Source organism: Chaetura pelagica, unplaced genomic scaffold, assembly GCF_000747805.2.
Source record: "Chaetura pelagica isolate M959 unplaced genomic scaffold, ChaPel_1.0 scaffold220, whole genome shotgun sequence".
Lineage (NCBI taxonomy): Eukaryota > Metazoa > Chordata > Aves > Apodiformes > Apodidae > Chaetura > Chaetura pelagica.
The window spans coordinates 2,069,366-2,084,137 of NW_009951982.1; the positions used below are offsets into that span (position 1 = coordinate 2,069,366).

Consider the following 14,772-nt stretch of genomic DNA (forward strand, 5'->3'; position numbering starts at 1 on the left):
TTCCTGAAAGATGGCTTCTGAGACGGGCATCCTGTCTTTTAATGCACTCAGCTTCTAATTAGACTACCAGGGAGACAAAAATGGGTTTCGTGGTACTTTGAATGTGCCTAGCCTCTTAGAGTGGCTCAAAAACTCACATATCCAACCTTGAAAAAAATGTGGGCAAATATGCTCTGTTGCAGCTTCAGAAAAACTGGGCCAGGGGACTGATGACCACTGTGTAGCCTGAATATCCCTCACTTTCAGTGGTTTATGCATTTGAATTGGCCCCACTTCAGATGTTAATATCACTCTTGACTAGCACACCAAACCCACAGAAACATGTAGATTCATCTAGGACATCAACATCTTTGAACATCACCATTTCATTAGGAACCAAACAGCAGTATGCTCTCTTAAAAAAAAATAGCTTGGAGAGCTGAGCTCTCCCAAGGCTGTCCAGGAGCTGCCTGGATGGTCTGGAACTGCCTCCTGGTGCCTGGGTGGCTTGAAGAGGCCCAGCAGCCTGGCCTTGTATTGTATGAGAAAGACTGAGCAGCCCTTTGCAATTACATCAAAAGGCACTCACTGCTCAGTCCTCCTATTTCCTTGTTGTAAAGCAATAATATGTATAAAAAGGATAGAAATACAGAAAAGACAGTACTGGGACTAATTTTCCTTAGGTATGTAATGTGTGCAGGAAAAAAAGCTTTCAAAGAATTAGTATGCGGCTGTCCTACTTCAACATCACACAGTCTGCAATGAATTGGAAGTGGAACAACCAATTTGTTTTTTAATTAATTTGTCCTTTTTATGTGTGATGACAAGATTGATGCTTTCTGGCTTGGAAGTTCTTTTCTAGAGCTGCATGAAAGGAAAAGGTCAAGGATGCTGAATTGTACTTCACACAAGGTAGCTCTGAAGCCTTGTATGTCTCAGAAAGTGGCTAAGAACTCTGCAATGTTCTGTTAAAAAGGTGGTCAGGACTTTGGGAAAAGAATACTTCAAGCACCTTGGTAAAACTTAATGGGAGAAAAAAAATAATCTGTTTGTTCTGGACAAAGAAAATGCAATGTCTCAGGAGTAACTTTGCTTTTTCCTGCATAAAAAAAAGCTAACTCCACTTGAAACCACAAAACAACTGAGCCTTTAAGTCAACACTGCTAGCACTTACCTGAATTGGGAATTACTAGGTGACCTCCTAAAGAGTTGAAGGTCCCAAATGCAGTGCACGATGGGTCTGTTTGGCGAGCAAGGCTCTGGTTCTTCATATTCAGGGTCTCATTCTCCAGCAGGGACTGTGTAATCTGTGGGGACAGCTTGGAGGAGAAGTCAGAGAGGTCATCCTGGGGAGTGACTGCACCAGAAGTGTTATAAACCTTGATCTTCAGGTTGGGCAGTGGGTCCAGAATTGGAGAATTGGTCATTGGGATTTTATCAGAAACATCATGCAAGGCATAAACAGGACCCCTGTACATGGCTGCAGCTGAAGTAAGGTCTGGTGGCACCGCCAGGAGGTCTGCATTGGATATAAGAAGGAAGAATAGTATTACTTCTCTCTTCTGATGGATTTCTTCTGGGTAACAATTTGGGTTTGCATCCTGCATTTTGCCTTTCATAGCAAAGGTTAAGATACACAAAGTCCTTAAAGAGTGACCTTCATCTCCTTTTCCATGCATCTCTCCAGCAAACCCCCAGGCCTTATATATTGACATATGTAGTTTCAGGACAACGTTTTCCTTACTCTGTAGATCTAGCTTTGTTAACCAGTAACCCTTCTCTAAATGCTAAGTGACTATCATTAACCAATTTACCAAATTGGCCTAATGACAGCATTCCTGAAATGAAAGACAGCACAAACTTGTGAAGCCACTGTGCCTAGGACTACTTGCAGTGGAGCATCAGTATCTACATCACAGTTTTTGGAGATTTGTTTTAAAAGTATCTCCAGCAAAGAAAACTGCACTTCCGTTAATCTTCCACATGACAACTCTTTTGTCATCTTAACTCTTATTTGATGTATTGCTCTTGCAAACATTGTGGGAAAAAAGAGGAACTCTTCAGCCAACATACAGGTCTTGAAAAAGCCAGAACTACCCTTGGAGTGTTTTATTCTGGCCAATAAAGTGTGGAAATAATTAAGCTGTTATGCAGCAGTGATAAAAATTATTAAACATCATTATTAAATTATGTTCTACCACAACTACTTCTACATTGTTTATTGAAAGTACAGTACTTTTTAAGCTACTATTTATGCCTGTGGAGACAGGGCACAGTAAAAAAGGCTATTACACAACAAAGGGGAGGAAGATGTGATAGAATTATTGTACTGTACTATCACTCTTGTGATGAATCCTGCCTTTGTTGTTTCCGTAGCGCTTTGCCTTTGCTTTAAATTTGAGCTGGACCTGTTATTTCCATAAATGTCTCTGTATTTCACTATTGAATTCATGGTCTCTCTTCAGAAGTTAAATTCCTCTGCTTTGTGGTCTTGAGCATATCTGAAAAATGCCAAAGTGGGTGTTGAGAACTTGACTATCAGAAACAAATGGGTATAATCTTTCTCCTTTTATTAAATGCCAACAGGAATCCAGCGAATATTGTTCATGCAGCCCAAGAGACCATAACCTACAGCATCTCCCTGAATCGGTCAACATGGAGTGAAGTGACAACTAACCTTGCCTTGCAGCCTTGATATTAACAGGCTGAAATCCCCCATTTAGTGCTGAGGAGTCGATAATATCTGACTCAAAGTCACGGTGGTTCTTGCGATAGACAAACAGGGCCACAACAACGGAAATAGCCAAGCACACGATCACAGCGATGACGATTCCAACGTAGAGAGCAACATCATCCGAGTCAGGAGCAGCTAGAGGGAGAGAGGCCAGGAACTTTGAAGAAATGTGCTCCTCACAGAGGTTTTCAAGAAGCTTATTATTCTCATTTCCTGCAGATATTTACTGCCTTTTTTATAGGCTAATTTAAAATCCATTTCCAAAACTATATAACAGGTCTATGCGATTTTGATGGAAAATGCTCTTTGATTTCTCTCTAACTTGTGTTCTAACTCTTCTGCTATCTACTTATTCATCTAGTACCCAGGCTGCAAATTGCTATGCGTACTACATGCTATAGACTTAGTCTCATGAAGCAAATTCACCCTATGAAATAAAACCATATATCATACTGACATCATGTCAAATATTAGTATTTAGTGGTTCGGCTGATAAGAATTTGAACTTCAGAAGCTTTATTTTTTAATTAAAAAAGTAAAATATCACAAAAAGACCACTTTCTATTGAATACCTGGAATATCAAGACGTATCTTTGTGTTTGCTTTTTTTGAACCATAACGTGGTCAAGCCATTTTTCCCTCAAATCTATTTCCCTTTAAAAAAACCAAATCTAGTAAAGCAGAGAATCAAAAGCTGAGTTCTCATCACTGGCATTAACACATCTGTATTTGGATAAAAGCTGTATCAAGCACAAGAAATAATGTGGTAATTTACGAGAAGGAACCCAGATTTATTAGCACTGTCTTGTGAGAAAATGGCTATGATATTTCTACTAGCTGCTTACACCGTATCTTCAGCACTAATTCCAGGCTAATCCTTAGCATCATTATCCACTAGGCTTTTTTTCCAAAAGGTCTGAATATATGACCAAAATTTGAAGTGTTTCTATACAGTGACGAAACCCAGTTTTAGAGACAGTGAAATGAAAAAAGCAGGTCTGAAACAAAATCAGACCTTTTTAGTACCCCATTTTTGTTAGTCTGAAACATGTGAAATAACCTTTAGATTATTTTACTGCTCCCTGCCTTCTAGCCATTCAAGCCAAGTTGCCTCCAAATATCACTTTTATTCTTTTCCTCAGCAGTTCCAAGAAGCAGATCTCCGAGTTTCAGCTCAAAGAGAAGTTAACCCACCACCACATTTCTTCTATTTGATAAGGAAATTTTAAGGAGAGAAGGTTCATTCTCTCCAGTTTCAGACTTCGAGGCAGCATCTTCTCCCATTTTCCTCATGCATAAGTGCTGTTGTCATTCTGTGTCAACCCACTGACAGAGAAATAGGTTGATTGCTGTCAAACATGCAGCATGTCACTTAGTTTGCCAAATCGGTCCCTCTCTACCAAGTCACATAGAGATGGTGTAACAGTAAAGCTTGATCCAAGGAATAGAATCAAATTAGCATCCAGGAACATAAAATCAAACATTAAACTTACAAGAAAATCCATATTCTTTCTGGGTTCTCTGTTCAGTTGAAATAGGATAAATGAAACCTTGAAAAGAAAGAAATTAAAAAAAAAAAATGGGAACAAAATCAAATTAATGAGGAGAACAAAAAAGGGAAGCATGAAAAATCATTTAATTAAAAAAAAAAAAAAAGAAAGAAACTGATGGCACTTTAAAATTCTGATACAGCACAGAATCACGATTTTGCATCCCCTCTCTCCTCCAGAGCCTTCCTAAGAATTAATAAGCAGGCAGATTGAATTTCTAAGCCAAAATCGGTCTCGAGTCACTAACTTCAGAGTGCTTTAAGTCTTTCTTTTACTGAGCATAAACTCTAATGGATCTAATTTATTTCAGACATCAGGGGTCATTAGCATACGGAAAGCCTTTTTTCCCTATCCCTGCCATATGCTTTAATTCCCAGGACACCTTTGGTGAGCCTCTAAACAGTTTTTGTATTTAATTATAGTAGCTTGCTGTTGATCTAATAGAGCTAAAGGAGACCTGTCATCAGTGGTCAGAGGTTAAATACCCATTCCCTGAGAAGAGTCCATGCACAAAGCCCTCTCTCTGTATTTCCTTGAAATTATTTTATCGTATCTTTAAAACACATTCAATAGGAATCCCTCAAGGATAAAAGAATTTGTCAGCAAACGGGAAACTGAGTGGCTTCTCTGCAAAATTATCACAAAATCAATAAGGTCTCTGGGGTCATAACTTTATTTATCTGAAATCTTTGCAAGCACTGTACATCGACAAAACCATAACACACTTCACAGTTGTACTTCAGAATGGATAAATAGGAGAGATTGTTTCCTTTGTCTTTCTTTCTGCAGCTCCTACAGCATAACATGCTGGAGCTGCTTAGTTTGCACCCAGGTCCTATGAACCCACTAAGCACCTCCCAGCTGCTTTCCATCCATAAGGAAATGAGTGAAATGCTCCAAGTCCCATCCTGCTGCAAAGGTAAATGATAAATCCAAAGGAAGCAGGAGAGCTGCTGTAAGGGATGGGATTGGAGTTGGTGTAAATCAGTCAGTACAAAACTTCTCCTCCATCACCTTCCCCTCAGTGCTTTTGAAGGGAATGTCACCCCCTCTCCTTGGATCACACAGCCAGGGACTCACTGCAGATGAATGCAAATGAAAATGCAGTCCTGGCATGTGCCTAATGCACAGGACCACATTGCAGGCAGACCAGAGAAATAAACCCCAGCACCCAGAAATGCTGAGTTTGGGTCCTTGGCATCAATCGTGCCTTTACATAGCTCTTCCTGCTAGGCTGCACTGCTTGGTAATGAAGATATAGTCTGTTCCAATTGCAGGTATAGACATACATCCCCTTGAAGTTTCCATTTATACTATTGTATAAATGCTACCTTAACTGAAATACCAGAGCAAGAAGAAGCTGCCTATTGATGATGATGTTTTTTCTGAGGCATCGTGGGACAGACTATATTGCCTGTAATATCTATTTAAAACTTTATTTCACAGCAATGATTCCAGCCTTATAATTGCTTTTAGAAATATTACGTTCTTACTTCCATTTATTTGGGTCTTTGAAGCAACTTCACCTGTGTGTACTCACAACACACATACTCAATCTTCTGTAATAACTGCTTCCCTCTACTAGTGTACTCCAAGTATTGGCCATAAAAAGTCAGGTGAGCAACTTCTGAGGGCTTGAGTGAGTGCTCAGCAATCCTCTGGGCATGAATTTACAGTATCCAATAACTCCCCACCTACTCCCCAGATGAATTCTGAGGCCTGTATTTAGTCAAATCAAATTTCAGCTGTAGCCTTATGCCCAATATTTCTTTTGGCAAGGTGTCTCTGGAGTCCAAGAGGCAGCCAGCAGGAAATACAACGCACAAGGACAGGTGGAACTTAGGCTGGCTGCATCTCCTTTGCCCTTTTGCCTCGTAGTCAAATCCACTGGGAATGCTTAGGACACCTCCTAGCACTTCTCAGGGGTCCTGGCATGGTACAGCAGATGTCCCCTGGCTCTGCATTACCCACAGAGCTTTAGCTCACCTGCACAGAGCTGGAAAGGCTATTCCTCTCTCCTTATGTGTCATTTCAAGAACGCTGGGGAGAGACTTTTTATAAGGGCATTTAGCAATAGGAAGGCTTAAGGGCTGCAGAGTGTGATGCCATGTGTTTGAGTAATGAGCATGCCAATATTTTGCTGAGGGACAAGATTCATAGCTAACCAGCATGGCTGTAGATGGATAGGTGGCCACTCATGCTGAATGTGAAGACCTTGTTGAGGTGACAGCACTACACAAGCTAGTCTAGTCATATAAGCCTCTTTGTTCACATCATGGAGGCAGGCTCTCCTGGCTGATACAAGAAGAGACCTTACCTTGGGTTGACTTTAGCATCCCAGCCAAGCTGGCAATCCCAGCCATCTGCTGGTCAAATGCCAGCTCCATTTGCACTTGCAAATTAAGCACATTTACCAGAGATCACTCTAACATGGCAACTACAGAAGCCTTCTGCCATTTAGGCAGGACTTTTTTAGAATAAAACTACTTTTAAACACTGCTTAGTCATGAAAAGTGCTCTTCCAAAAGGGAGTGGGCATCACAATGGTAGTGGCAAGGGGAAGGCATGCAGCCATGTGGTGACTGGTCAGGAGGTAAGGATATTACCATGTTTCTAGCACAAGAGCATAAGATTTCCTTTGAAAGTTGGTTTTCATGCTGGTCCCTCTGACTAGGCCTTCAAACAATGGGAAAGGACATTTTCATCAGATAATGATGCAAACCTGCTGGGATTAGTAACTGAAGTAATGAAGAATGACTTCCTTCCCCTCTTCAAAGTAACTGCAGTGAGAAGAGATCTTTTTCTTGTGAGGTTGTTGGTTTTTTTCCTCCTTGTATCAACAGCCCTGCTTGGCAAGTACCTGAGGGACTTTTACCAGGATCATCAAAATTTTTAACGAGGCTGAATTTAGAAAGGTGCTGGGGGGTTTGACTCTGGAAAGGCTGCTGACTCACACTCAAGAGCAGCTGGTTTCTCAGTGAGCTACTTGCTTTGAAAAAAGTAATTTAAGATTCTTCCTACAGCTTGTTGGGAAATGTACATTTCCAAAGGGGCTTTTGATGTTTTGTTGTGTAACTTACTGCTGGATGAGTAAAATAGTAATAATCATACTTTACACTTGTGTAGTGTGCCCTTCTGTTTGAGGCTCTCAGGGGCTAACAAAAAGTGGGTATTTATTTCCCTCATTTTACAAGTACCTCCCCCTATATCATACCTGGAGAATCAGAGGGAAGGTTGGGTTAATGCACACAAATTGCATGACTGTAATTGCACAGTAAATGCATTCATTAAAATTCCTTTAAGTAAGTACTTGTTTCTCCATGCATTCTACTTTAAATTCCACTTTAGGTTTGTAAATATATTTTTTGTTCCTGTGGAAGTGCTCCTATTAAGTGTTAAAGGTGGGCTTTTTTTAACTGAAGTAATTACACTAGCACAAATCCTTTGTACAAGTGCAGATGTATCATTATAAAGGTACATTGCATAGGTATTGCCTATTCTCTTTCTATAAAGCAGGTGAAGAACAATTTAAGCACCTTCATAATGAGGTAACACACTGGGAAAACTGAAGAAGGGTGAATACGCCAGATTGTACTGGAAAGATGAACCAGTCCAACGTTGGTATATAAAAAAGACCTCAGCAGGCTTTTTATCAATTTAATTTAACTGAATTTCAGCATCAGTTGCACTTGCACTGATTTGGGGAATTGTACCCACTTAACTAAATAGATTTTGAAACTCATTTAATTAGATTGGTACAGTTAGTGAAGGCAGATGATCCTCAAATGCTGGAAGTCCAGCCTGAGCATTTTGGTCCCACATGCCTTGCTCTGACCTTCTGGAAACACATTTGTGGTCTTCCTTAGGGGTTTAGCTTTTACAAATAGGTAGGCTGACCCTTTTTACAGCATGAATTAATTTGCTGCAGTTTTCCTTAGGAGGAGTAGATAATCCTTCTGCTAAACTGGGAAAAATGAAGCATTTGGGAATGGAAGAATCTCAGACCTATGAAAGATAACTGTGCAGAGATTATGGCACTGACTCCCTTGAGGCTGAAACTGAAACAGTGTCACCAATCACCAAAGCAACTTTTCTAAGCTCTCTTTTTCCTATTGGGGAAGAATCTACCCTTCAGCATATTCATGGGTATGTATGATGCTTAGTCTGGGAACTCTGCATCATGGCCATCATGAAAACCTGAGTTTGATTTTACCTAGAAAGCCCTGGGTATATACTGTCTTGGCCCATGAACTGGCATATTTTAAAGACATCTTTTAACCCTGTGATGTAAAAACACCAGATCATGGCTTCATGCAGAGAGGACATTTTAACTGGTTCCTCTTTTTGGTCCTTCAGAGATTTTGCTAGTTTTCTAGTCATGCTGAATTTGTATTAATGGATATCAATTTTAGAATGATCAGAGTATGAAGATGTTTTATTCTACTGCTGACAGGAAAGAAGATACCCAGGTAAGTGAGAAAGAAAAATTTCAGTTTTTCAATTTGTATTTTTCCCAGCTACTTCCTCTCTTCCCAGCAAGTACCTATGTAAGACAGTATTGTAGCCAAAGGTGGTCTTTTGGGGCACTTATTTACTACAGCTTATACAGTTTGAGTAATATTTACAAAAATGTTTACAATGACGCTGCAAAGAAATTGCTTTCCACCATTAGCTGCTGAGGTCACAGCTAATGATACATATTTGAGACTGTATCAAGGTCAGTGAGAGCTAGAGACATGCACTTTCATTTAATAAAGTGAAGATTGCATAAGAATGTCATAACTGTTGTTCCCTGAATGCATCATATTTTAATCTGGTACCACTTGCTTCTAATCTATAAATGGTCTTTACCCTCTATGTAGCAGTTTTACAAGAAGCTAAGGTTGCACAATTATGTGGCCCTTTTCAAAGTCTAGCCACATGACATGTTTCAATAACATCCTGTTGCAATGAATTCAACAGGTTGAGTATAATATATTGTAACAGCACTTTGCTCTCTTTCAGCTCCAAAGTCAAAGAGCAACCTTAGAATAAACCCTGTATTCTTACTGTGTAGTGTTTAGGCTTCATGCTCATTTAACATGTTGCTAATGCAGATTTACCATGGGAGAAATATTAACAATAATATTAGAATTTTAACTGCTGTTAATTGTTTATCTTTCTTGCTATTTTCCATAAACTCTAGCACATAAACAATAAGATATAGTATCTTATAACTTATTAGATAAAAATAAATAATTAAACCCCCCCAACAACCAAGACCTTGGAGCTGCAAAAAGCTGTTGGACAGAATGTGTGCAGCTTCTTCCTGTATTTGCTCTTCTAAAGAAAGACCTTCATGTCTGCAGTAATGATGCTGAAGGTCAGATATTATATCAGGCATCCCAGAGATAATGCACAGTAATTTATTTTCCTTCTAAATGACTAATTATTGGCATCTTCAGGGTGGGCTAATAAACAGGGAGCTTGAGGTTTTGTGACTGATTATTTACTTGGGTATTATCTGAGATCTTTCCTGATCAGGCAGGTTAAATGGAGAGTCTCTCGTTCTGTCCTTGAACAGGAGTTTATCACATTCTATAATTAAGATTGCAACTATGTTTTCATTTTAAATTAGCTTCTTGACATTTTGTTAACATTGTTAGAAAGGTCTTGCCTGAATTAAAACATGCATGTCACCTATATGAGTGCCGGGGAAGGCGAAGAGTAGCATGACTTGTTGCTACAATTTGATGCAGCTTAGAATAGTCAAATTTGAAACTATGCAATCTTTTACAGCTAAGGACTTGACCTTCTGGTCAAGTCTTATCTCAGTCTTTACTATCTTAGAAGCACAGAACTTCAACATAGGGTTTGTTATGCACGTTTGACAGCAACAATAAACACATGTCTAGCATCACAATTGGCTAGATTGTCGTTTTGCAAATTCTATGTTTGCAATGACTGAATGTTAGACTTTGTGAGGTTTGCATTGTTCTGCAGTTGTAGCTGGACAAGAGCAAATGGGTTATAGGGAGGGCTCAGATAAGGACATGGGGTTGCATTGAAGAGGGGACACATGACAAACAGTTAGATGAAGGAGGGGATATTTGGAAGAGAATCTAGAAGAGGGGATCAAAACTGTTAGGACTGCTGGAAGAAAAGATCACAGAAAGCAAGAGTGATCCACATGGACGTTCAGTGACATATGTTAAAACCTTTGGCAGGTCTATTAGCTCACAGGTAAGACAACTGGCACTTTCTGGTTTGTAATCTCAAAAATCCCCAAGACTCCAGAATCAGACCATCTAAGCATTCTTTTCCCAAACCATAGAAACTTCTTTCCCCAACATCAGTTTTCATTTGAGGATGCTGCCAATGTTTTTGTTAGTCCTTCAGGTAGAACACAGCTTTAGAAATACAGAGTTCTAAGGCTTACTCCTGCTCCCATCACTGACACATTGATGAACCTTGGGCTGCTCATGTAACCTTTCTCTGCCTGACACACTGTCAAGAAAGCAAAAATCATTAAATATACCTATCTTTATGCATGGTAAGGAAAATACAAATACTCATTATTGTCACCGTAGGGTTAAGAGCTTTTTTCCATGATGAAGTGAATATATCAGTAAGGCTCGCATTTTTCTTTCATCTCATTTTTTCTTTTTTTTTAATGTGCAGAGAAATGAAGGAAGACTAACACAAAAACTCAAGGGAATTTAGAAGAATGAAAATTATACACAGACAAGGCTGGGGTTTTCTTCTCTCTACATTGCTATAATATTTTTTAATTAGTTGAGTTTTTTCAAAACAGCCTAGAGATCGAAGATGCCTTTCATTAAAATTAATGTGGAGTTGGATCTTTCTGAACTGACAGGGATAAGACACAGCAGTTTCAGTGTCCTGGGTTCTGCTTGTGGCTCTGCACTTCTGTTTGCTCTCAATGCTTTTATCTGCTTCAAGCAGTCAGTCTTCCAGGCAAGAGCTCTCAGCTGCAGAAGGTCCACCAGAGCATGGATGCTTCTCAGCTGGGAATTTCTCATGTAGCTACAATAAAAATGAGTCGTAACTCTGAGATGTGTGCATGAAGTCCCTTGGCTGCTATATCATTACACAGTAGTTGGGTTAAAAACAGAATAACTCATTATATCAAATAGCAATACTACAGAAAACTTCCAGTAGGAACAGATGAGATGCATTCTTCAAATGAATGAAACTCTTCCTGCAATGACCCAATGAAACAGACCAGGTGGCTAAACCATTATGCTGACAGACTGAAGGTATTAGAAGTTCTCTATTGACCTACATGCTCTTAATTAAAAGGTTTTATTTCATTCTGTGCACACATGGGCTTCTGTTGCAGTCTCCCCTGAGAGAGCTTTGCTTACCTCCTGGAGTCTGAAAACATTCCCCTGCTCTTTGCACACTAATTTGCTCTGGAGAACCAGAGGTTTTCATCAAACCGCTCTGCCCTCTAACTTTCCTGAATGCCTGCTTTCGAAACAAGCCAAAAGGGGAAATGAATGCTTATTCCACCAGACGTTCTGGCACGTGACACCACACAAGCAGGATATGTGCAGAATATATATGTTTCAGGAAGAAAGAGACATTAGTAACAGGTTTATCTTGCTTTCTACTCAAGATCTGTGTATAAACAGGCACAAGACTGGAGAAGGCCAGCAGTTAACAATTCTGTGCACAAAGCATGACAAACTGCCTCTTTTTCACTTGCTTAGGCACTATCATTTTAAGAGGGAACCTTATGAACTTCATACTGCCTTTCAGATGAGGATTTCAAAGTGCTTGGCAAATATAGATTTGCCATCATCATTTCAAATCAATTCACTCTTGACTAGAAGGTAGCCTTTTTTTTTAACAAGCAATGGAATTAGTAGTTTGATAACAACATCTTCACCATGATACTGGTGCCTTTTTCTCAAGTGGTGTTTCAGTTACGTGTATTTCCAAGTACCTAAACTACATGCACAGAGAGAACCGAAGTGACCCAGGAGTTACTCCAGAGTGTGCTGTATGCAACAACGGGTGAAGATGTTTTCAATCTTTTCTTCCATTCTTTAAATGATAGAAGCACAGCTCAGTCTTTTCATGCTTATTTATGTAAATGCAAAGCAACAAAGGAAAAGTCCACATTGGATCTGATTACACTTGGCAATTACTCACAAGTGGAAATTTCCTTTTGGCCCTATTCAATACCGGATTTGTACTCTATGTTGTGAGACTGGATAAAGTGAACAGTTTTCACCACACAGAGCAACAGTACTGTTTCTGTAACTATATAATCCATAGTACTCAAATGACATGTGCTTTGGCATTACCTTGCTGCTGTAAGATAGCTAGCTCTGAGTTTTGGAGAAAACTGAAAGCACAACTTAGCCACCTTTTTATGAAAAGCCCCAGTGGTCTACTAAAGCTGCAAGTGAGCTGAAGAAGGGGCACTGGTTATCTCCCTCTGACCGTGCTAGTGCACAAGCAAGATTTCAGAAAAGACCAACAGCTGTACCAGCATGCACAGGCACCAAACTCACCACCAAGTCTACAGACTTTCTGTACTTATTTATCCAGGATAGGGACAATACAGACCTGAACGCTGTCGCTTCAGATTCTCAACAGAAAGGACACATGTATGCTCTGAGCATGACAGCTGCACATCGCAACTCATGTAATAAGCCTTCAACATAACCATGCAATGCAGCTAACTCCCTTAATAGGTTGTCTGCCTCTTCCTTATTACCAGCAGCATTTTACACATAAGGCAAAGCAGCATTTGGTCTATTAGGGACACTGAGCATCTGTTTGGTACCATGCACATGATCTCACAGTCATTCTAGAGTGGGCCCAGCAAAACACTTCCCCTCTTACCTTGCTTAAAACATATTTGTGATCTAATGAAAGGAATCACTTGTGCTGAAGTTTGCACCAGCAGAGGAGTGTTTTGCTTTCTTAGTCCCACACAGAACACTCACCAAAGTCATTAGAGGGGATGAGTGTAGGGCTAATTGCAGTGTTTCAGTTTATAGCAGTCCCCTGTGAGATGCAGTGCCTGCCTTTAAAAGTGTTGTTCCTTGCACTGAAGTATTTACTCATACTTCAAATGGGAAATAATGCAACTATGGAGTCAATAATACAACTAGTGTGGGTGGTAACTAGCCAATTTTTCTTAAACCTACAGCACATTTTGTTCCAGAAGATCACATTAATGCAATTACAAGAATTACAAAATTGTTATATTGGGACCTGCTAGGGAATATTGTGTATTTTGAAACTTAAAATAGTAATGACCACCCTAAATTTTTACTAGAGCTGATCTTCCTGTTCAATTCAACCTGCTGCCTCTCTGCAGGCTCTCTAGTTTAATGACTGTTCAACCTCCTATGTTAACAGAAAAATACTAACTACTGGATAAGAAAGTGTATGTGTGTGTACTCACAAGATCATTAGTCTGAATAAATGTGGCAGCAGAGTTGCACAAGAAATGCCACAGTTGGTGGTAAGCACAAACACAGCTTTGGGTGTAAAGTATTGTCATTACAAGGGATGGAGAAAGCTCCACAGTTTTTATTCCCACAGAAATCGATAGGGGTGCAGACTGCTGCTCTTTGCTGGAGCAGAGACAGTCTGATGAAAGAGCTTATTGATTTATCCAGCTGATGTTACTGTAGTGAATAATAGACTGGAAGAGAAAAGGCTTGTAAATTAGACTCATTCAATCAAACATTTTCCAGGATACCTATTATGTACAGCTATATAGAGATATATATTTACAAGTGGGTTTTTGTCAAGGCAACAGCTTAGTGACTCCTGGCAAGGTCTGTCTGCAGCCGGTCAACTACACTCATGGTGCTAAAGTCAACCTTCAAGCTCTCACTAAAGACTAACACTAAGGTGGAAGCAACAGGGCACTGAGGAGCAGGATTTGGCTATGGCACAGGTAAGCAGCTGGGAGGTGCTGCTCCCATGCTACCTGTGCAATGACGGACCCACTGGCATGAAGGCTTTGGAAAAGTCTGCTGTGGATCCATAGATCCCCAGGCTAAAAGAAATGTTAGTGCCAAGCGAGTCTCCACCAGCCTCAAATAAGAAGAAAAGCAGCATGGTGTTTTAGAAATGAAAGGAATCCTGTGCTGCTCCTTAGCTCAGCAGGTTGATTTGCTATGAATCTAGATTCACACTGGCAAAAATTTAAGTGTTCAGACTGCTTTTGCATAAACTGAGGAGAAAGAAAGAAAAAGAGAAAGATCAGCAGGCACACTGCCACCAAGTATGGCAAATCAATCCTCACAGCAGTGGTGGATCAGGGAGCAGGACTGTAAGTTTTATAGGTATATGCAACCCTGCGAGTATAAAGACACCATTAAAACATTGACATTAAATTCCAACACTGAAGGATGATAACAGCCCCTGGAGCCAAGCGGGTCAATATGAGACTGTTTATTTTTCATTACCATTTTTTTATATACGTATATATGAAACAGAATAGAATTCACAACAGCCTCACCCTCTCTCCTGCTG

The 14,772-nt window shown here is 39.9% G+C and overlaps 1 protein-coding gene across 1 annotated transcript in view; it reads right to left on the bottom strand.

The window, feature by feature from the left end:
• The window catches only part of UNC5C (unc-5 homolog C (C. elegans)), a 90,615-nt gene that overhangs the window by 23,593 nt on the left and 52,250 nt on the right, over positions 1-14,772 (bottom strand). The window contains exons 8-9 of the mRNA XM_010001413.1: positions 2,657-2,848; positions 1,154-1,498 (exon numbers count right to left, since the gene is read on the bottom strand). Of these exons, the coding sequence (XP_009999715.1) occupies positions 1,154-1,498; positions 2,657-2,848 (537 nt within the window). The remainder of the gene's footprint in view (positions 1-1,153; positions 1,499-2,656; positions 2,849-14,772) is intronic.